Source organism: Sapajus apella, unplaced genomic scaffold (genome assembly GCF_009761245.1).
Source record: "Sapajus apella isolate SASKATOON/1434 unplaced genomic scaffold, GSC_monkey_1.0 scaffold159, whole genome shotgun sequence".
NCBI lineage: Eukaryota > Metazoa > Chordata > Mammalia > Primates > Cebidae > Sapajus > Sapajus apella.
The window spans coordinates 791,582-813,736 of record NW_022437099.1 but is presented as its reverse complement, the minus strand read 5'-3'; the positions used below and the strand labels follow the sequence as shown (position 1 = coordinate 813,736).

Below are 22,155 nucleotides of genomic sequence, written 5' to 3'. Positions count from 1 at the left end.
AAACGGAGTTTCGCTCTTGTTACCCAGGCTGGAGTGCAATGGCGCGATCTCGGCTCACCGCAACCTCCGCCTCCTGGGTTCAGGCAATTCTCCTGCCTCAGCCTCCTGAGTAGCTGGGATTATAGGCACGCGCCACCATGCCCAGCTAATTTTTTGTATTTTTAGTAGAGACGGGGTTTCACCATGTTGACCAGGATGGTCTCGATCTCTTGACCTCGTGATCCACCCGCCTCGGCCTCCCAAAGTGCTGGGATTACAGGCGTGAGCCACCGCGCCTGGCCACATCTCTCAGTTTTACAGGCACGTCGGCTCACACCTGTGGTCCCAGCACTTGGGGAGGCTGAGGTGGGTGGATCGCCTGAGGTCAGGAGTTCGAGACCAGCCTGACCGACATGGTGAAACCCTGTCTCTACTAAAAACACAAAAATTAGCCAGGTGTGGTGGCAGGCACCTGTAATCCCAGCTGCTCAGGAGACTGAGGCAGGATAATCACTTGAACCCAGGAGATGGGGGTTGCCGTGAGCCAAGATCGTGCCACTACACTCCAGCCTGGGCAACAAGAGTGAAACTCTGTCTCAAAATAAAATAAATAAGATAAAATCACATCTCCCCAAAGCCAGCACCAACAGGGTGGAAAACCCCTTTAGATGAGGTGACATTTTAAGGTGAAAACGCTGCCCATCCCGTGCTCCCTGAGCTGGGGGGGTTGTGGGCCAATGACCCATCGTGATGCATCCCCGCCTTCCTGTCTCGTCCTCCCCTTGCCTCCCTTATCGGGTGTGTGGTCCCCAGGCATCTTACGGATGTGCCAGCCACTCTCTCGTGGTTTCCAGGGCAGGGCCAGCCCAGGGGTAGAAGCAGGAATCGAGGGGGCGAGGGGAGCCCCCTCCAATGCCCAGGTGACTCTGAGATTATTTTTTTCAGCTTCATTTCATTCACTTTGAAGCAACATCACCTGTCCCTACGAGGGACTCCAGATCCAGCCTTTCCTCAGGCCCACGTCATGCCTTCACTGCTTTGGCCCACATTACATATTTCCCTTGCTTTCAGGGCTATTTCTTAAATTACAAAGGCATTTGAGGCCAGGACCAGTCCGCTCACACCTGTAATCCAGGTACTTTGAGGCCAGAGGGTCACTTGAGCCCAGGAGTTTAAGGTCAGCCTGAGCAACATAGTACTACCCTGTATCTACAAAAAATAATTTTTTGTGCAGTGGCTTATGCCTGTAATCCCAGCACTTTGGAAGACCGAGGTGGGCGGATCATGAGGTCAGGAGATCAAGACTATCCTGGCTAACATGGTGAAACCCTGTCTCTACTAAAAATACAAAAAAATTAGCTGGGCATGGTGGCACGTGACTGTAGTTCCAGCTACTAGGGAGGCTGAGGCAGGAGAATCACTTGAACCCGGGAGGCGGAGGTTGCAGTGAGCTGAGATCGCACCACTGCACTCCAGCCTGGTGACAGAGTGAGACTCTGTCTCAAAAAAAATTAAAAAGTAGGGCCGGGCGCGGTGGCTCAAGCCTGTAATCCCAGCACTGTGGGAGGCCGAGGCGGGTGGATCACGAGGTCAAGAGATCGAGACCATCCTGGTCAACATGGTGAAACCCCGTCTCTACTAAAAATACAAAAAATTAGCTGGGCATGGTAGCATGCACCTGTTGCCCCAACTACTTGGAAGGCTGAGGCAGGAGGATCTCTCGAGCCCAGGAGTTCAAGGTTGCAGTGAGCTATGATTGCGCCCCTGTACTTTAGCCTGGGCAACAAAGTGAGAGACCCTGCCCACATGGGCCACTGCTGCTGCCTGAGGCCACCTAGCCAGTCTATACCACCCTGGCTGAGCTCTGCTCTCCCCCGACTTTGGCTGGGAGGCAGCATTTGGCCAGGTTGTGCACAGAGAGGTGCAGAGACGAGAGGCCCATCCTCCCTTCTCCCACTGGCTCCTGGCACTCTCCTCTCCTCCCCATCCTCCCCACCACCCCACCCCAGGAGGGTGGGCATAAGTGAGGCTGGCAGGTGGTGGGGACATTTGGCTGCATGCTAATGGCCAAACCACATCTGCAGTGAAACAGGCGCATGTCAGCACGCAGATCGGTTGCCAGGGTAATGGATCAGGAGGGCAGCCAGCTGGGACTGGGAGGGGGGGATGGGTGGAGGCAGGGAGGGGCTGTGTCTGCTGCTTTGCTGCAGACACTGGCCCAGCTCATGGCAGCAGCCCACCCCCCGCACCTGCCAAGCCAAAAGAGGTTCCAAGGGCACTTTTTCTCAGTCTTTTTTTTTTCAAAATCAGGTGTGTCACAGCTCCTGGGTGATGCTGCCTCTTTTCCTCAGGGCTCTCAGAGATGGCCAGGACATCTGGGGTAGAAATGGATTATGAAGCCTTTGCCAAATGTGGCTGAAGGAACCAATCACAGGGCCTGCTGCTCTACCCATCAAATTCTTCTTTCTAGGCGATGACTCACACCTGTAATCTCAGCACTTTGGGAGGATGAGGAGGGCAGATCACCTGAGGCCAGAGGTTCGAGACCAGCCTGGCCAACATAGTGAAATCCTGTCTCTATTAAAAATACAAAAATTAGCTGGCCATGGTGGAGGACACCTGTAATCCCAGCTACTCAGGAGGCTGAGGCAGGAGAATTGCTTGAATCAGGAAGGCTGACATTGCAGTGAGCCGCAATCATGCTGCTGTACTCCAGCATGGGCAACAGGGCAAGGCTCCATCTCAGAAAAAAAAAAATCATCTTTCCAGGTTTGGGCATCCAAGTGACATTTAGCTGGGCATGGTGGCACACGCCTGTAATCCCAGCTTCTCAGGAAGCTGAGGCAGGAGAATCACTTGAACACAGGAGGCGGAGGTTGCAGTGAGCTGAGATTGCGCCACTGCACTACAGCCTGGTGACAGAGTGAGACTGTCTCAAAAAAAAAAAAAAAAAAAAGTAAAACATTAGCTGGGAATGGTATGGAGCAGCCAAGGCAGAGGTTTAGGGGACTCCATGGGCCCCCAAGTCACCCAGAGCTGAAGGGGCAAAAGCAAAAAGAGAAGGGGCAACCACCCCAAAGCTTGGCCCATGGAAGAAACACCCACCTTTCCCAGCAACATAGCATGTGGGGCCCTGAACATTCTAGAAAATGGCTATACAAGTCCTTTCTCACAGAACACGCAGACTACCCAAAACACTTTCCAAGAGAACTTCTAAAGTCTCGATAACACAACCCAGAATTAATTAATAGTCCAGTACATGGACTTCTGACTTATACATCCCTGGTTCATGCAGACCTCAGAAAGGGGAAGGGTAGAAAGGTCTCCCCCATGGGTGAGGGAGAAGATATGTTTCCCAGCCTCACTCCTAGCCACTGTGATTTTGACCATATCAACAGTGAGATTGGCTAGAATGGGAATCACACATGATTTCCAAAGAATTAATTCACTGTTGTTCTTTTCTCTTTTTTTCTTTTTCTTTTTCAATTTAGGACACATTGAGAATCTCTGGACACAAATAAACCTGATGAACAAGAGACCTGTCTTCTATATTTCCAGGAGGAAACAGGTGATCTTGACCAAACACAATTCCCATAAAATTCATCTCATTCATCCCTTAGTTGCAGGTTTTCTTTTACCTTGTCACAAATTTTCATTAGATCCCCCACTTCTCTCCCACCCCACCCCCGCCCCTGATTCTTTTGTGAGGGGGGAGGGTATGAAAATGTTGGATAATATTCAACCCCCTTAGCTGCCCACATCCCACCTGTCCCTCGACAGGGACAGTCCCCAATATGGGTCCTTTTATGCTTCCCAAAATGTGGCAGAAGGTGGGTGCTGGCCTTCTGGTGGTGGGGATGTGGAGGCAGTAGACACACGATGCCCCCCTCCACACACACATCCCAGGAACCTGTCAGATTTCGGGTCCATTTTGGAAATCGCCATCAGAGAGGAAATGGCAGCCTGGCCTCCTGGGCTCTAAAATCGCATCTCCACAAAGCCAGCACCAACAGGGTGGAAAACCCCTCTAGAAAAGGCGACATTTTAATGCAAAAACGCTGCCCATCCCGTGCTCTCTGGGGAGTGGGGGATTACGGCGCGATGACAGTCCCGGGCGCATCCCCGTCTCCCGGCTTCATCCTCCCCTCCCTTAGAGGGTGCATGGTCCCCAGGCCTCGAGGGATGCACCAGTCACTCCCACGCGGTTTCCAGGTAGGGCCAGCCCGGGGGGGTGGAAGCAGGAATCCGGGGGGTGGAAGCAGGAATCCAGGGGGTGCGGGGATCCCCCTCCAGTGCCCAGGTGACTTTGGAGGAGAGGGGTAAAAGGAAGAGGAGAGGGTGCCACAGAGGCCTCCGCCGAGGAGAGAGATGCGCGCAGGGTGCACGGTGCCGCCTCGGCCATCCCCGCTCCAGGCCCACCCACCCGTGAAGACGGTTCCAGGCCCTGGGCGGGCTGCGGCTGCCGCTGCGGGGAGGCCGGGCTACCCAGCGCCTTACCTGCGGCCACCCCAGCCGGGGCCCAGGGCAGGAGGCAGGAGAGCCAGAGGATTCGGCCGAGGCGCGACCACACTGCCTGGGCCATGGCGGGGCCCAGAGCGGGAGGAGAGTGGGGCAGACACGGAGGGAATGTGGCTTGAGCTCGGGAACTGCGGCGGGTGCTCCTCGGGGCGCGCAGCGCGAGCGGTGCAAGGAGGTGCGGGCGCCGCGCTCGCTCGTCCTCGCCAGGGGACTCTGTCGCTGCGTGCTGCCGCCGCTGCGCACAGCCCGCTGCGCGACCCCGGCCCACGTCAGCCGCGCCACGCGCCCTCCTACTCCTCCCGCTGCCCCCCTGCTCCAGCCGCGTCCTCCCTTCCCGCGTCTGTCTCCATGGCCGCGCCCCCTGCCCTCCCGGAGACTACGATTGCCCCTCCCCGCGTGCCTCGCCTCTAGGGATCTCCGAGTTCCCTCCCTGTGCCCGGGCTCCTCCCCGAGTTCTTTCCCCCTCAAACCCCCCCATCCTTCCCTTCCACTCCCAGAGTCCACACCCCGCCCCCACCCGCATCCTTCCCTTCCCCGGAACCCCTCCCCGCCCTGGGTCCGAGGCCTCCGGCACTGACTCAGAGTCCCAAGGGGCGTGTGCTGCGCTGTAAGACGCCTGCAAGTCTCTTGGGGCTCCCTCCAGGTGCCTTCTCTCTCCACACTGGTGGCTCCGGGAGGCTGCTCCTCATTCAAGAACTGTTGAGTGCTTAGGGCGCACCAGGCACTGGGCAAAAGGCCTTGAAACGCCTCTTGCCCTTTTTTTATGCCTTGAGATGGAGTCTTGCTCTGTCCCAGGATGGAGTGCAATTGCCTGATCTTGGCTCACTGCAATCTCCCCCTCCGGAGTTCAAGAGATTCTCCTGCCTCAGCCTCCCGAGTAGTTGGGACTAAAGGTGCCCGCCACCAGGCCCAGCTAATTTTTGTATTTTTAGTAGAGACTGAGTTTCGGCTGGGCGTGGTGGCTCACGCCTGTAATTCAAGCACTTTGGAGGCCAAGGCGGGAGGATCACCTGAGGTCAGGAGTTCAAGACCAGCCCGACCAACATGGTGAAACCCCGTCTTTAAAAAAAAAAAAGAGACTGAGTTTCTCCATGTAGGCTAGGTTGGTCTCGAACTCCTGGCCTCAAGTCAGCCTCTCACCTTGGCCTCCTAAAATACTGGGATTACAAGTGTGAGCCACTGTGCCCAGCCTCCTGCCCCTTCTTGAAAGAGGGTCCTGAGTGGTGGCCACTACGCTGTGCTTGATGTCATCCCCCAGTTTACCCTCTCACAGCTGCTGTAAGATGGGGGTCCTGCTCTTATCTGGACCCAGGGCCACTTCTTTGTCACTAAGGGCCTTGTAGGAGTCAGGCAACCACGGTGAGGGGTGACCAGCCTATACAGCTACTGCCATTTGCCTTAGGGGAGCACGGCTGGGCTCTCCTAGAAGCTGGAGGGGCCTGGCTGGCCTTAAAGGCTGGAAGCCCAGGCCAGGCATGGTGGTTCATGCCTGTAATCCTAGCACTTTGGGAGGCTGAAGTGGGCAGATCACCAGGTCAAGAGTTTGAGACCAGCCTGGCCAACATAATGAAATCCTGTCTCTACTAAAAATACAAAAAATTAGCTGCGTGTGGTGGCACGCACCTGTAAACCCAGCTACTCAGGAGATTGACACAGGAGAATCACATGAACCTGGGAGGTGGAGGTTGCAGTGAGCCAAGATCGCGCCATGGCACTCCAGCCGGACAACAAGAGCAAGACTCCATCTCAAAAAAAAAAAAAAAAAAAAGCTGGAAGCCCAGTGGGTTCTGGTCCCAGCTGTGCCTCTGCTTTGCTACATACCTGGGCAAGGGATCCTCCCACACAGTGAGGGCCTTTGACCTCCTCTCTGGCCCATGAGGCACTGATGGACAATCACTGCACCCCCCCCCCCGGCTATATTGGCATCAAGGCATCTAAAACAGGGGTCTCCAAGCCCCTGGCTGCCAGTACCAATCCATGGCCTGGCTGCTCAGCAGGAGGTTAGCAGGGCCTGTGAGCCACAAGGAGCTCCACCTCCTGTCAGATCAGCAGGGCATAAGAGTTTCCTAGGAGCGCAAACCCTATTGTGAACTATGCATTTGAGGGATCCGGGTTGCAAGTTCCTTATGAGAATCTAATGCCCGATGATCTGTCACTGTCTCCCATCACCCTCAGATGGGACTGTCTAGTTGCAGGAAAACAAGCTCAGGGCTCCCACTGATTATGAATGATGCTGAGTAAGTAATCATAATAGAAATAAAGTACATAATAAGTGTGATGTGCTTGAATCATCCCGAAACCATCCCTCCAAACACCCATTCATGTAAAAAATTGTCCCTCGTGCCAAAAAGGTTGGGGACTGCTGGTCTAAAGGGCCCCTAGCTCTGGGACAGCTGTGGGTTTCCTTAAGAATGAGCCCCACTGGCCCCACTGCCATATTCAGGGAATGGAGGGGGAATAGATTTGAGTGAGCCCCTGTGAAAAGTTAAAGGGGCTAGACAGGGCTGGACAAGGTGGCTCACGCTTGCAGTCCCAGCATTTGGAAAATTGAGATGGGCGGATTACCTGAAGTCAGGAGTTTTGAGACCAGCCTGGCCAACTTAGCAAAACCCCATCTCTACTAAAAATACAAAAAATTAGCCAGGCCTGGTGGTGTATGCCTGTAGTCCCAACTACTTGCAGGGCTGAGGCACAAGAATTTCTTGAACCCGGGAGGCAGAGGCTGCAATGAGCAAGTGCGACTGCACACCAGCCAGGGCAACAGAGAGAGATTCTGTCTCAGAAAAAAAGAAGCTTGGGCCGGGCGCGGTGGCTCAAGCCTGTAATCCCAGCACTTTGGGAGGCCGAGGCGGGTGGATCACGAGGTCAAGAGATCGAGACCATCCTGGTCAACATGGTGAAACCCCGTCTCTACTAAAAATACAAAAAATTAGCTGGGCATGGTGGCGCGTGCCTGTAATCCCAGCTACTCAGGAGGCTGAGGCAGGAGAATTGCCTGAACCCGGGAGGCGGAGGTTGCGGTGAGCCGAGATCGCGCCATTGCACTCCAGCCTGGGTAACAAGAGCGAAACTCCGTCTCAGAAAAAAAAAAAAAAAGAAAAAAAGAAGCTGGGCTTGGTGGATCATGCCTGTAATCCCAGCACTTTGGGAGGCCAAGGCGGGTGGATCATGAGGTCAGGAGTTTGAGACCAGCCTGGCCAACATGGTGAAACCCCATCTGTACTGAAAATACAAAAATTAGCCAGGCATGGTGGCGTGCGCCTGTAATCCCAGCTACTTAGGAGGCTGAGGCAGAAGAATCGCTTGAACCTGGGAAGCAGAAGTTGCAGTGAGTTGAGATGGCACCACTGTACTCTAGCCTGGATGACAGAGCAAGACTCTGTCTCAAAAAAAAAAAAAAAAAAAAAAAGCTGCGAGACAGATATGTCACCTCTAATGGCACCAATTTCTACAGTGGTGACAAATACCAGGCCTAGGAACAAGAAAACTTTGCGTTCTCCCTGAGAGTTATAAGACCCTGGGGAAGTCACTTTCCTCTCTAAGATAATTTTTTTAAATTATTTTTTATAGAGATGGGGTCTTGCTACGTTGCTCAGACTGGTCTCAAACTCCTGGGCTCAAACCATCCTCCTGCTTCAGCCTCCAAAGTAGCTGGGACTATAGGCATGAGCCACAATGTCAGGCCCCATTTTACTTTATGCGCATAATAATAGTCCCAACACAGTGAGACTGATGTAAGGATAAAAGGAATTAACATGTAAAACAGCACTTAGGACATAGTAAAGTGTCCAATCAGTGTTGGCTGTCAGGTGGGAATTGCTGAAGGACTTGGGAGAAATTGGCTTATTCACTAGGAATTTGAAGTGCTTGAGAAGAAAATAGTCAAGCTGCAGAGTTGCAAATCTTTAAGATCGTTTAACATAATTGGAAGGTCAGGTTGTCCTGCTTTTTTAAATGTACCAAATAAAATGAGATGTATTGTTTTTAAAATGGGTAATTATTGCACTGAGTAATAATTTTACAGTAGCCATAGTGTTATCTATGTTATGGAAGCAAACTTCAAGGGCACCCTGAAACTGATGCTGATGCCACCCTTTGGGTAATTCCTGTTTGTCAGCCAGGATTTTCTTTTATCTTTTTTTTTTTTTTTTTTTTTTGAGATGGAGTCTTGCTCTGTCACTCAGGCTGGAGTGCAATGGCACGATCTCAGCTCACTATAACCTCTGTTTCCCGGGTTCAAGCAATTCTTCTGCCTCAGACTCCCAAGTACCTGGGATCACACTCGCTCACCACCATGCTTAGCTAATTTTTTGTACTTTTTTAGCCAGGCAAGGTGGCTTTTATATGTATATATATATATATATATATATTTTAGTAGAGACAGGGTTTTGCTATGTTGGCCAGGCTGGTCTAGAACTCCTGACCTCAGGAAGTGATCCACCTGCCTCGGCCTCCCAAATTGCTGGGATTACAGACATGAGCCCCTGTACCCAGCCAGGGTATTCCATAGGCATTGCTCTTACCCATCACCACCACCACCACCACCACTCTCACAGTACCCATCTCTGCTCCAACCCATAACAGGCTGGGGAGCTTCACTCTTCTAGGGAGTATCTGATAAGGGAGGGGAAGGAAATCCTCTCAGAAGCCTAGGTATTCTTTTTCTTTCTTTCTTTTTCTTTTATTTTTTGAGATGGAGTCTAGCTCTTTTACCTAGGCTGGAGTGCAATGGCGTGATCGTGGCTCACTGCAACTTCCGCCTCTTGGATTCAAGTGATTCTCCGGCCTCAGTCTCCTGAGTAGCTGGGATTACAGGTGCACACTAGCATGCCCAACTAATTTTTAAATTTCTTAGTAGAGATGAGGTTTCACCATGTTGGCCAGGCTGGTCTCGAACTCCTGGCCTCATGTGTCACCCACCTCTGCCTTCCAAAGTGCTGGGATTACAGGTGTGAGCCACCGCACCCAGCCCAGAAAGCTAGCCTTTTCTTTTCTTTTTGTTTTTCTTTTCTTTCAGAGAGGGGTCTCTTTACGTTGCCCAACTTGATCTCAGACTCCTGACCTGAAGTGATCCTCCACCTCGGCCTCCAGAGTAGCAAGGATTACAGGTGTGCACCACCAAGCCCCACTTGGCTTTCCTAAATTAGTGTTGTTGGCCAGAAACAGAATTCAAGCTATACTTTAAATTTTTGAATAGCCACATTTCAAAAAAGAAAAAGAAATAAGTGAAATCAATTTTAATGCTGTTACAAAACTCAGTATACTCAAAATATCATTTCAACATACAATCAATGTAATAGTGATTAATAAGCCAGGCGCGGTGACTCACACCTGTAACCCCAGCACTTTGGGAGGCCGAGGCGGGCAGATCTCTTGAGGCCAGGAGTTTAAGACCAGCATGCCCAACATGGCAAAACTCCATCTCTACAAAAAATATAAAACTTAGCTAGGTGTGGTGGCAGGTGCCTGTAATCCCAGCTACTTGGGAGGCTGAGGCATGGGGACGTCTTCAACCCTTCAACCTGAGGGGCAGAGGTTGCGATGAGCTGAGATTGCGCCACTGTACTCCAGCCTTTTTTTTGTTTGTCATAAGGCTGCAGCATCTCATGTGCATTTTACACTGCGAATTCATCTCCATTCAGAGGGGCCACACAGCACACGGGGTTAGTGGCTGAAGTGGAAAGCACAGCGCTACACTGCTGGGTGCAAATGCATCTGACCATCCCAAGAATCTTCGTCCTCCTTTTTTTGAGATAGAGTTTTGCTCTTGTTGCCCAAACTAGAGTGCAATGGCACAATCTCGGCTCACTGCAACCTCCTCCTCCCAGGTTCAAGCAATTTCCTGCCTCAGCCTTCCAAGTAGCCGAGATTACAGGCATGCGCCATCATGCCTGGCTAATTTTTGCTTTATTTAAAAATTTTTTGAGACAGATTCTCTCCCTGTTGCCTAGTTTAGAGTGCAGTGGCACAATTGTAACTCATAGGTCACTGCAGCCTCTAACACCTGGACTCAAGTGATCCTCCCACCTCAGCCTCCCAGGCAGGTGGAACTACAAGCATGCACCACCATGCCCAGCTAATTTTTTTATTTTTGGTAGCGATGGAGCCTCACTATGTTTCCCAGGCTGGTCTTGAGCTCCTAGCCTCAAGTTATCCTCCCCCATCAGCCTCCCAAAGTACTGGGATTACAGGAATAAGCCACTCTGCCCGGCCTCAAGAGTCATTTTTTTTTCCACAAATTCTCCCAGTCTAGCCCGTAGGGGCCACAGGTCCCTCTTACCAGGGTGACTCTGACCTTCCTCTGAGCATCCTCACCTAAGCCATGTGTCTGCGTGCCTGCTACTTAGCATGTAGTTTAGTGCAAAGTAGCTGCTTGTGGAATAGCTGAAAGGATAAGATGAGTCCTCAAGAGCTTGATACTTCAAACTCCTGGCCTCAACAGATCTGCCCGCCTTGGCCTTCCAAAGTGTTGGGATTACAGGCGTGAGCCCTCACACCTGGCTTATTGATCATTTTGACATTGATTATATGTCGAAATGATATTTTGAGTATACTGAGTTTTGTAACATCATTAAAATTGATTTCACTTGTTTCCTTTTTTTGAAACGTGGCTACTCGGAAACTTAAAATTATATACACAGCATGTAGTTTGCAAAGCAGATGGTCAAAGTGGAATGGCTGAAAGAATAAGATAAGGCCTCCCTTTGATAACTCCCCCAAGGCCTTGAACATGACTCAGTGTTGGAAACCATTTGTCCGTGCCTCCTCCGCACTGACCTTGGACTGCTTTCGCAGACGCCATCTCATATAATCACGCAGCAACACGGAGGGGACATTCTCTCCCCTGGCGAGGTGAACATCGGTCACAATAGGCACTGAGGGCAGCCTTAATAAAAGGATGCCTCCGGCCAAAGGTCCAGAACAGCAGCCACAGGTAAGGGTCTGGGGCCCGGGGACAGATCAGATGTTGTGACCAGTCAAATCTCATTCACCTGGCTCTGGGGGTGGTAGCCTGTTTTGGTTAATTACATTTTTCTGGGTAATGGAAAGCTCACACTCCTTTGGAGTCAGTTCTTGTTGGTGAAAGTCTTTCTAAAGCAAGTTAGTGTTAGTTGGTCTGTTGGCCCTAGCAAGGTGGTATAATGGAAACTTCTTTGGTCATTCAAGGGCTGCAGCCCTAGGGTCCGTATTCCTACCACACATCTTCATTGTCCTGCATCGGAAATTGACTATGGGATGTGGGGGCCACTGGGCAGGTAACAATGACTCAGAATCAGCTCCTGGGAGATGCATTTGGGGCTAAATCCTGAAGTAGCTTGGAGGGGGCAAAATGAGTTCAGGGGTATCCCTTTTTTTTTTTTTTTTTTTTGAGACAGTCTCGCTCTGTTGCCCAGGCTGGAGTGCAGTGGCACCATCTTGGCTCACTGCAACCTCTGCCTACTGGGTTCAAGCAGTTCTCCTCCCTCAGCCTCCCGAGTAGCTGGGATTACAGGCACCCACCACCACGCCTGGCTAATTTTTGCATTTTTAGCAGAGATGGAATTTCACCATGTTGGCCAGGCTGCTCTCAAACTCTTAACCTTGTGATCCACCTGCCTCCGTCTCCCAAAGTGCTGGGATTACAGGTGTGAGCCACCACACCTGCCATATCCCTTTGTTTTTTAGAGATAGAGTCTCTTTCTGTCACCTAGGCTGGAGTGCAGTGGCGTGATCATAGCTCACTGCAGACTTGAACTCCTGGGCTTAAGCGATCCTCCTGCCTTAGTGTCCCAAGTGGCAGGGACTTCAGGCACATGGCAGCATGCCCTGCTAATTTGTTTTATATTTTGTAGAGATGGGGTCTCACTATGTTGCCCAAGCTGGTCTCGAATTCCTGGCCTGAAGCAATCCTCTCACCTCAGCTTCCCAAAAAGGTGAGATTCCAAAAAATCTCCAAAAATCCTTTTTTAGAAAAAATTCTTTGAAGGATTTTAAGCAGAGGAGTGAATGTGATCTAGTTTACCCGATGGGGATGAAGTTGACACGATCTTCACCTCTAATTCAGGAGACAGATCAGAAAACAGGCAAAAATAATGAAAGAATGATGACTACTTTGATAGTAGCTTAGGCCTCCTGAAAGTTCAGGGATTTTGCCAATGTTAGGGCCAGGCTTGACTGCAGGTCTTTATCATATGCAATTGAGCTGAAACTTAGTTTTTTAAAAAGTGTCTACAGCTGTTTTCCTAATTCCCCTTCCCTCAAAAAACATTAAACAATTGTTTAGCACACTATTTCCGCCCTCAGATTTTTCAATCTTCTTCAACTTTGGACTGCCTACTTATTATTTTTTATTTTTATTTTCTAAGACAAAGTTTCGCATCCACCTCAGCCTCCCTAGTAGCTGGGACCACAGGTGCCTGCCACTAAGCCCGACTAATTTTTGTATTTTTGGCAAAGACGAGGTCTATGTTGCCTAGGCTGGTCAGGAACTCCTGAGCTCAAATAGTCCTCCTCCCACCTTGGCCTCCTGAAGTGCTGGGATTACAGGCATGAGCCACCACAGCCTGCCTGGGCCTCCCACTGTTTTTTTTTTTTTTTTTTTAAGATGGAGTCCCACTCCGTCACCAGGCTGGAGTGCAGTAGCATAATCTCAGCTCACTGTGACCTTCGCCTCCTGGGTTCAAGCAATTCTCCTGCCTCAGCCACCTGAGTAGCTGAGATTACAGGCATGTGCCACCATGCCAAGCTAATTTTCATATTTTTAGTAGAGGCAGGGTTTCACCATGTTGTCCAGGATGGTCTCAATCTCGTGATCCACCTGCCTCGGCCTCCCAAAGTGCTGGGATTACAGGCGTGAGCCACCACACCCAGCTAGGCCTCCAACTTTCTTGGGGCAGTGGTGGTAGGACCACAGCAGATTTTGCTCGCAAACAGGCAACCTCTTCCGTGATGGAAGGGCTATTCTGAACCATTTTGTTTCTCCTGGGGCAGAATTAATTACTGCTAAAAACATCCACTTACAATCCCAACATTTCAGCTGTGGCCTTGCTCTTGAGTGGCAACATTAAACAAGCAAGGAGCTTCAGAAAAGAGCACCTCCCCTCCAGAGTATCCATGGGCATTGCAACAGTTATTATCGTAGGGTATGAAATGTATCTGTCTGAGAAGGGAACATAATGATCTTGGTGGGCAGGAAGGTGGAACCAGGGCCTGGAGGTGGCCAAGTTCAGGTCATGTTTCCATGCTCTGTCCCTGTAACATGTCCTGTGTCCCTGTAACAACCATGGCTCCTGACGTTACCTTTCCCTTTGAGACACCTTTTGGTCTGGCCCGTGCCACCTGCCTTGGCTCCATCCCTCCTCTATCCCTTCATTACTGGGGCCTGGTCTGAAACTTATTAAAAAAAAAAAAAAAAATCTCCCTCAAGTTTTGATGACAGGTGGATCCAGCCTCAGCGGTAAAGCAGCTGGAGAACCAATGGGACCTTTCTGCACCTGGGCAGCCACCGCCAGGAAGCACACCTGGACTTTATTTTGCTAATAGGTAGGGACTCAGTCCGTCACCAGCCTTACCTTCCCAAAGACCCTCCTGGCCTCCTCTCCCTGCTGCGGGCCGAGAAGGACCCCAGGAGGGCAGCGGGGGCCTAGAGCGGGGACTGGGGGTGGCAAACTCTGCCCTGACTGCCACCTTCAGTCCAGTGGTAGACAGTACCTGGGCCCCATCGCTGCCAACTCGGGAAGCCCCCCCAGGATGCCCACCGTCCCCAGGATCCCGGAGCATTCCCCGTGGCCTGACTCCTGGGAGGAGACTTAGGGGCCGAAGGAGCCCCTAGAACCTGAACGCTGGCCTGGCCCAGTCACGGCTGGCGGGGGTTTCAAGGGCCGGGGCCCACCCGGACGGTGGACGCCCCTCCCTGCACCCGCGCCCGCGCCCGCCCAGGCCGCACCCACTTGGGGGCGGTGCGCCTGGGCCTGCTGCACGGTCGGCGGGCGCGGCCGCTTTAAGCGGGGGCGGGACTGCGCGCGGCGGAGCGGCGGCGGCGAGGGCTCGGCTGGGGGTCGCAGGGGTCGCGAGCTGGGCCTGCTGCAGCCGGGCCGCCGAGGTCGCGGTAAGTTGCGGGGCGGGTGTCCGAACAGCCCCGGGAGGTGCGCGCGGCCCCCGGGCATGGGGAGGCCTCTGCGGCGCGGCTACTCCGCGGAGGGAGGGAGCGTGGGGGGGGGTGGTACTCCGAGCGACCCGGGCTTCCTTAGGCCTCTGCCAGGGTCCACCGGGGGCTGCAGGGACGACGGCGTTCGCGGCCGAGCTGAGAGGAAGCTCTAGGAGGCGCAGCTCTCGCGGGTGCGGGAATTGGCGCTCGGCGCTCGCCGTAGCTCGGCCTGAGACGCGGTCGCGTTGAGCCCGGGACGGCGACAAAAGGAGGGAACCGGAGGGCCGTTTGTGAGCTGAGAGGTCGGGTGGGACGTTGGGGGGGGGTCCCTTTTCTCTGGAGGCGCCCCCCGGCCAACCTGGTACCTCCGGGCCTCCACGCAGGCACCGGGCTCTTTAGGCCCGTCTCGGGGAGCGAAGGTAGCGGTGACCACAGCGCCCCCTCTGGCCCGGCGGCGCCGCCTCAGGCCGGACTTGGCGGGGTCGGGGCGGGGGTTGGGGGGGCGGCGGGGCCTTTCGTCCCCGGGAGAGGGATAAGCGCGTCGTCGGCCGGGCCTGGGCCCTCGGCATCCGGGGTGGTGAAGCCGCTTTCCCGCAGACACGCGGAATGGGGGCGTTTCCCCCTAGCCAGGGCCCCTAGGCTCTGCGGGACCACGGGAAATGGAAGAGTTGACCACTTCCGTGGGAAGGGGGAAGTTTGGACGGAACTAGGGAGGTTCTTAGGCACAGAGAGGCCTTGACCCCTGAGTCTTGGGTCCTCTCGGATGGGGATGGGCAGGGAGAGGCCGTGACCTCGAGACTTGGGCTGATGGAGATGGGGAAGGGGGTGTCATCTGAAACAGGCAGTTGCCAGGTCCCCTAGCAGGACATGACGGATTCCCCCACCTTGGTTTTCTTTGTGGCATTTCCTACCCGGAGCCAGAGGGCTGGGGCTTCTGGTGGGCTTGTGGGACACCTGTGGGCCTTCTCTCTGCATGGAAGAAGCGTTTTTGGTGTCTAGGAAGAATGGTCGGAAGGAGCTCTCTAGTGTCACCTGTGTCAGCTGCAGGGCAGTATCCAGCAGGCCTGCAGAGGAGGCGTGTGTCTGTTGAAAGAAAACGAAGCCCTGAAACCACCTGTCAGTGCAGAATGGGATTATGCAAGGAGGGAGGGGTAAAAGCAATGTATTTCACCAGCTTCTCAGGATGCTTTGTAACACCTGTTAAAAGAGAAACCAAGTTTCCATCTGTGTGTTAGCTGGGAGCAGCCATTGAGTGCCTACTGCCTGCCAGCTACAAACAGAATCTATAGTTGCCTCTGCCCCTCAGGTAACCGCAGTCTGGAGGGGTGCTGCTTGGGAGCCCACCTTTGGCATCTGGGGATTTTGATGCCTGCTGAAGTTTGGGAATCGATCACCTATGGCCACGGTTGCCCGGATCCACCCTGCTGCCTGTATTTTATTTGTTTGGTTTTGGTTTTTTGGTTTTTTTGGGGACTGAGTCTTGCTCTGTTGCCCAGGCTAGAGTGCAGTGGCACTCAGTTCACTGCAGTCTCTGCCTTCCGTGTTCAAGCAATTCTCCTGCCTCAGCCTCCCAAGTAGCTGGGATTAAAGGTGCCTGCCACCATGCCTGGCTAATTTTTGTATTTTTAGTAGAGTCGGGGTTTCACCATATTGGCCAGGCTGGTATGGAACTCCTGACCTTGTGATCTGCCTGCCTTGGCCTCCCAGAGTACTGGGATTACAGGTGTAGTCACCATGCCCGGCCTACTGCCAGCTTTTATACCACCCATGAACTAAGAATGGTTTTGTATTTTTAAATGGCTGGGGAAAATTTCATGGTGAATGAAAGTTATATGAAATTCAGATTTCAGCATCCATAAAGTTTTATTGGAACACAGCCTCACTCATTCATTTAAATGTTGTCTGTGACTGCTTTCTGATTATAGCAGAGCTGAGTAGTTGTGACAGACTGCGTGGCCACAAAGACTAAAATATCTACTATGTGGCTCTTAACAGAAAATGTTTGCCAACCCCTGACTCAGGGAATGTGGAAAATACCATAGGAAAGAAACGTATCTGTATAGAAAAATCATGTTTCAAAGTTAATAGACAAAATGGAGTTGGGTAAACGTCATTCAAAAATCCGGAATGAATAGCATTAGATTCTGGTTTAAGGTGAAAGCATTTTCAGAGATTGTGATCCTGTGCCCTCTGTGAGTTGACTAACTCTATGCTTCTTTTTGTAGGCTGGGTGAACTCATGGACCTGATACTTTTCTCTTGAGAAGCAAACCAGCCCAAAAGAAAAATGGCCTTTGTTGCAACACAGGGGGCCACAGTGGTTGACCAAACCACTCTGATGAAAAAGTACCTTCAGTTTGTGGCAGCTCTCACAGATGTGAATACACGTGAGTTGATCCTTTTTGTCATTAAGAAAAGCATAAATAAGGCTGGGCGCGGTGGCTCATGCCTGTAATCCAGCACTTTGGGAGGCCGAGGCAGGTGAATCACCTTAGGTCAGGAGTTTGAGACCAGCCTGACCAACATGGTGAAACCCCATCTCTACTAAAAATACAAAAAAATAAGCTGGGCGCCGTGGCAGGCGCCTGTAATCCCAGCTACTCGGGAGGCTGAGGCAGGAGAATCGCTTAAATCTGGGAGGCAGAGGTTGTAGTGAGCCGAGATCACGCCATGGCACTCCAGCCTGGGTGACAGAGCGAGACTTCCTCTCAAAAAAAATGCATAAATATGATACATCTGTCTCAGCGCAAATGATGTGTACTTTGAAATTAATAGTAACGTTAACGTTTATTCTTGTTTTCCTTTTCTCTACCTAATAGAGAAGCAAAGTGATGAGTAATATTGGCTGGAGCCCCAAAGAGGCACGTGTGTGTGTGTTTGTGTGTGTGTATCTTTATGCTTGTCAGTGCATGCACGTGTGTGTCTGGGAGTACAAATGTGTGCAACTGGTGGTAGGGAACTAGCTATGTGCCTTCTATTAGGCCATGACAGTCAAACTGATAAGATCTGATTGCTTCTCTTCATTTACTAAATCCAATACAGTTTTGGATTAACACGATTTCTTAACATAATATCAATTACCTGATGGGTTGTTTTCCTGTTCACAGCTGATGAAACGAAGTTGAAAATGATGCAAGAAGTTAGTGAAAATTTTGAGGTATGAGTATTATATTTTGTGTTTTTCATTTGGAGGTAAATATTCTTAACCACTTTTCTGTTCCTCCTTTGTCAGTCTTTTTACTAGCAGCTCAAAGATCATTGTCTTTGTTCACGTAAGTTACATTTTGAAACTGACATTTGAAACTTTGTACACAGCATTGTCTGTCTTCATGCTACTGATAGCAAGCCCCACACCGTGTTGAGGAATGTCAGTTTTGTTTCTGTTTTAACATTTTTCATTTTACATTTTTCATTTTAAATATGGTAGCTCTTCTAGGCTACCATGCCTCTTGGGATGCACTCAGATTTGTTCTTTTTTTTTTTTTTTAGGTGGGGTTTCACCATGATGGCCAGGCTGGTCTTGAACTCCTGACCTCAGGTTTTCTTTTTTTTCCCTGAGACGGAGTCTCGCTCTTATTGCCTGGCTGGAGTGCAGTGGCACGATCTCAGCTCACTGCAGCCTCCGCCTCCCAAGTTCAAGGGATTCTTCTGACAGCCTCCTGACTAGCTGGGATTTCAGGTGACTGCCACCACACCCAGCTAATTTTTATATTTTTAATAGAGATGGGGTTTTACCATGTTGGCCAGGATGGTCTCGATCTCTTGATCTTATGATCCGCCTACCTTGGCCTCCCAAAGTGCTGGGATTATAGGTGTAAGCCATTGCACCTGATTGTTAATTTGTTATGTTCAGGTAATTAATGGTATATTCTTATGTATTGAGATCTGGATGTCATTTCTGGTTCTGCTAATCAGAACATCCGTGACCTTGATCAAGAAAGAGCTTTCTCTCTTGTGGACCTCACATCCTACAATTTTATATTGTCCCCCATGTCCCTTAGTCTTTTTTCTGTTTGTCCTTTAGATTGGATAATTTCTGCTGGTCTTCTGAGAATTTTTTTGTTATCAGCCTCCCAAGTAGCTGGGATTACAGGTGCCCACCACTGCACCTGGCTAATAAAAAACTACACTGCTGGGTTTTTCTTAGAATTTCAGTTTATATTTTGTATTTTTAAAAATTTTAGTTATTGTGCTTTCAGTTCTAGGATTTCTATTTGGTTCTTTATAGATTTCACTTCTCTGCAGATTCCTCATCTTCATTTATTAAGACCATATTCTTTTATTTTTTGAACATATTTACTGTATAGGGGCTCCTTTCAAGTCTTCATGTATTAAAGCCAACATTTGGGCTCTATGAAGGTCAAATTCTATGGGCTGTGGGACACGTTATCCTGTTTCTCTCCTTGTTTCGTTATTTATATATTTTGAGACAGGATCTCATGGTCACCCAGGCTGGAGTGCAATGTTGTGATTTTGGCTCACTGCAACCTCAACCTCCTGGGCTCAGGTGATCCTCCCACCTCAGCCTCCTGAGTAGCTGGGACTATGGGACTACTTGACTACAGGCATGTACTACCATGCTTGGCTAACTTTTGTATATTTTGTAGAGATGAGGTTTCACCATGTTGCCCAGGCTGGTCTCAAACTCCTGGACTCAAGTGATCCTCCTTCCTCAGCCTCCCAAAGTACTGGGATTACAGGTGTGAGCCACTGCGCCCAACAATCTAGTAATTTTTTTTCTGTACAGTGGACATTATCTGTGTGATACTGTGGGGAGTCTAGATCCTATTATCTCCCTCTGAAGAACATTGACATTTTATCGTCATCAGCAGTTCAGTTACCAGCTGATACTGAACTTGTGTAGGCTTGGTTTTATGCTTTGGTGGGGAGAATCTGTGGATAGCCCAAGGTGTTTCCTTGGTCTCTAACTTGGTAGAATTAAACCTCCAGATTCTGCCTATGGATCTCATCAGAGGTTGATTTTAGGCTTTGTTGGGGCTGGTCTAGAATAGGCCTTACTCTAGGACATGGTCTAGCTGTATGTGTGAGGTCTTGAGGTCTGGGATGTTGTCAAGATGTTAAGTAGGTCTTTGCACTTTGGTTAGGCTTGAAATCCTGCATCAGCATCCTCTAACATTGCTAGATGTATGGTATCTTCATTCATCTTGCAGTCTTTTTTTTTTTTTTTTTTTTTTTTTTTGAGGCGGTCTCCCTCTGTCACCTAGGCTGGAGTGCAGTGATGTGGTCACAGCTCACTGCAGTCTCAACTTCCTGAGCTTAGGTGATACTTTCACCTCAGCCTCTGGAGTACCAGGGACTACAGATGTGCACCACCATGCCCCACTAATTTTTGTATTTTTAGTAGAGATGGGGTTTTGCCATGTTGCCCAGGCGGGTCACAAACTCCCAACCTCAAGTGATCTGCCCACCTTGGCCTCCCAAAGTGCTAGGATTACAAGCGAGGCACCACTCCTGGCCCCATCTCTGTCTTAAAGCAGGCACACTGGTGAGCTTCAGGCAGTGGCACCCTGTGTATGTGCAGTCCAGCCCTCAGCTGGCCTCACTGGAGACTCTTCCCATTCCCCTGCTCTGTGGTTCGCTTTTCTCTGGTGCTGTGCCCTGCAGATTCTAGCCACTTTAGCTACCCTGAACTCTGAGGATTTTATTCCTCAGCTCAGCAGGTGCTGACCCCCACTTACACCCAGCTTGCTGAACCCCAGTTGGAAAATTGTACCTAGGCAGAGAGCCATGGTGGTCATGGGGCTCAGTGTGTGAATTTCCCTTCTCCTGGGAGTCATGCTCCAGTACTGCCCCTAATCAGGGTCCTGTGAGCCCCTCCCTGCTGGTGTGGAGATAAGAAACTGTGGAAATAAAAAACACAAGACACTGAGAAAGAGAAAAGAGAGTTTGGGCCCCAGAGGTCCACTGCCAACCAAAGCGCAGAGTCCGGCAGTGGCCGCGAGTTCCTGGACACTCTGACTTTTATTGAGTACAAAGCAGGGGGCAGAGTGGGTAGGATGAGATAAAGGTGGTCAGTGATAGGATCAAGTAAATCACATGCCTTGGAGGTAGGGGCCCAGGTCTTTCAAGTAGCTGAGATGAGGAGAAAACCTAACGCGTCAGCACTCTTCTCATATTTGTCAGAAATATCAAGGACATTAAGATATGTTACTATTATTAATTCTTCTAAGAAAAAGAGAAACCAGACACAGAAGTGGAGTGTGAAAGTGGACATGGACGTGACCACTGAAGCACAGCATCACATAGAGAGTTAAGCCCCCAGATGTCTGTGGGCTTTCCTGACAGCTGCCAGGCCTACCACAAGAGCTTGGAAGAGCAGGAGTTTTCTCCTGACTCCCCCGAGGAAGAAGGCGTCTCAGCCATTTTGGACATCTCCTTCCCTAGCCGGCTAAACAGCAGGCACTTAGTCAGCGCTGGTGCTGCTGCAGAGCTGAGATGCCCTCCAGCAGCCCTTATGTGGGCATGACAGAGGGCTTAGAGCATCTTGCCTTAGGATCACTTTGTTCACAGTGTTACCCCAGTTCCATGCTTCATAACCCGATAATCATTAGCAAAATAAAGGTTATATTGAGTATCTATCTTTATGATTATAAGTAACTATAAGATTATATATGATTATATAAAGGAATAACTATGTGCTTATATTTCGAATTCTTTTCTAAATCAGTATTTACATGAGAACAGGCTGATGCTTTAGACCCTTGCCACGGCACTTGCGGGGTTTCTCCCCCACAAATCCAACCCCTGAAAAAAGTTATCTCATATTTTGCCCAACTTTTTGGTTCACCTTGGTACCAGTTAGTCTCACAGATAGATGTGAAAGTCACATTTGTTATTTATTTTTTTCATATCAGATGGGTAATGTGCTGACATTGTAACAAAGTTTGAGAGAGACATCTCACACGTGAACATGAAATCCCAATTATCAGACTTACAAACTACAGAAGGATCACATTTCCGATTTTTATTGTTTTTTTGTTTGTTTGTTTTGTTTTTTTAGTTAAAAAAAAGTTTAAGAGACAAGGTCTTGCTGTACAGTGGTATAACCACAGCTCACAGCCTTGAACTCCTGAGCTCACGTGGTCTTCCTGAGTACCTGGGACTATGGGTGGGAGACACCATGCTTGGCTAATTCTTTTTTAGAGACAAGATCTTGCTGTGTTTCCCAGGCTGGTTGAACTCTGCGCTCAAGTGATCCTACTGCTTTGGCTTCCTGAGGTGCCAGTATTACAGGTGTCACGCACTGAGCCCAGCCAACATTTCTCTTTTTTAATGTGAGGTTAATAAAACCTTTCTCACAGAGATAAGATTAAGAACAGTAGAGAAGGCCAGGCACGGTGGCTCAAGCCTGTAATCCCAGCACTTTGGGAGGCCGAGGCGGGTGGATCACGAGGTCAAGAGATCGAGACCATCCTGGTCAGCACGGTGAAACCCCGTCTCTACTAAAAATGCAAAAAATTAGCTGGGCATGGTGGCGCGTGCCTGTAATCCCAGCTACTCAGGAGGCTGAGG

The 22,155-nt window shown here is 50.4% G+C and overlaps 2 protein-coding genes and 1 non-coding gene across 23 annotated transcripts in view; 1 reads left to right on the top strand and 2 right to left on the bottom strand.

Annotated features, from left to right (window-relative positions):
- TMEM130 (transmembrane protein 130) overlaps nt 1-4,855 on the bottom strand; it is a 22,400-nt gene extending 17,545 nt beyond the window's left edge. For both annotated transcript variants that reach the window (XM_032266457.1, XM_032266458.1), the window contains exon 1: nt 4,477-4,855. In XM_032266457.1, coding sequence (XP_032122348.1) covers nt 4,477-4,561 — 85 coding nt within the window. In that variant the 5' untranslated portion in view covers nt 4,562-4,855. The remainder of the gene's footprint in view (nt 1-4,476) is intronic.
- A 6,462-nt stretch (nt 4,856-11,317) lies between these two features.
- The window catches only part of TRRAP (transformation/transcription domain associated protein), a 135,680-nt gene continuing 124,842 nt past the window's right edge, over nt 11,318-22,155 (top strand). For 13 of the 20 annotated variants that reach the window (XR_004265030.1, XM_032266565.1, XM_032266572.1 and 10 more), the window contains exons 1-3: nt 14,455-14,584; nt 16,849-17,009; nt 17,730-17,779. Coding sequence is in view for 18 of the 20 variants with exons in the window: in XM_032266565.1 (XP_032122456.1) it covers nt 16,910-17,009; nt 17,730-17,779 (150 nt within the window). In the remaining 2 variants the exon portion in view is untranslated. Of the gene's footprint in view, nt 11,432-14,437; nt 14,585-14,846; nt 14,926-16,848; nt 17,010-17,729; nt 17,780-22,155 lie in introns of those variants that run through there. The other 7 variants (XM_032266576.1, XM_032266574.1, XM_032266562.1 and 4 more) reach the window with 6 other exon arrangements.
- Nucleotides 21,492-21,593, bottom strand: LOC116542001. The gene has a single exon (XR_004265033.1). It is a non-coding gene; the product is annotated as a small nucleolar RNA U13 (small nucleolar RNA).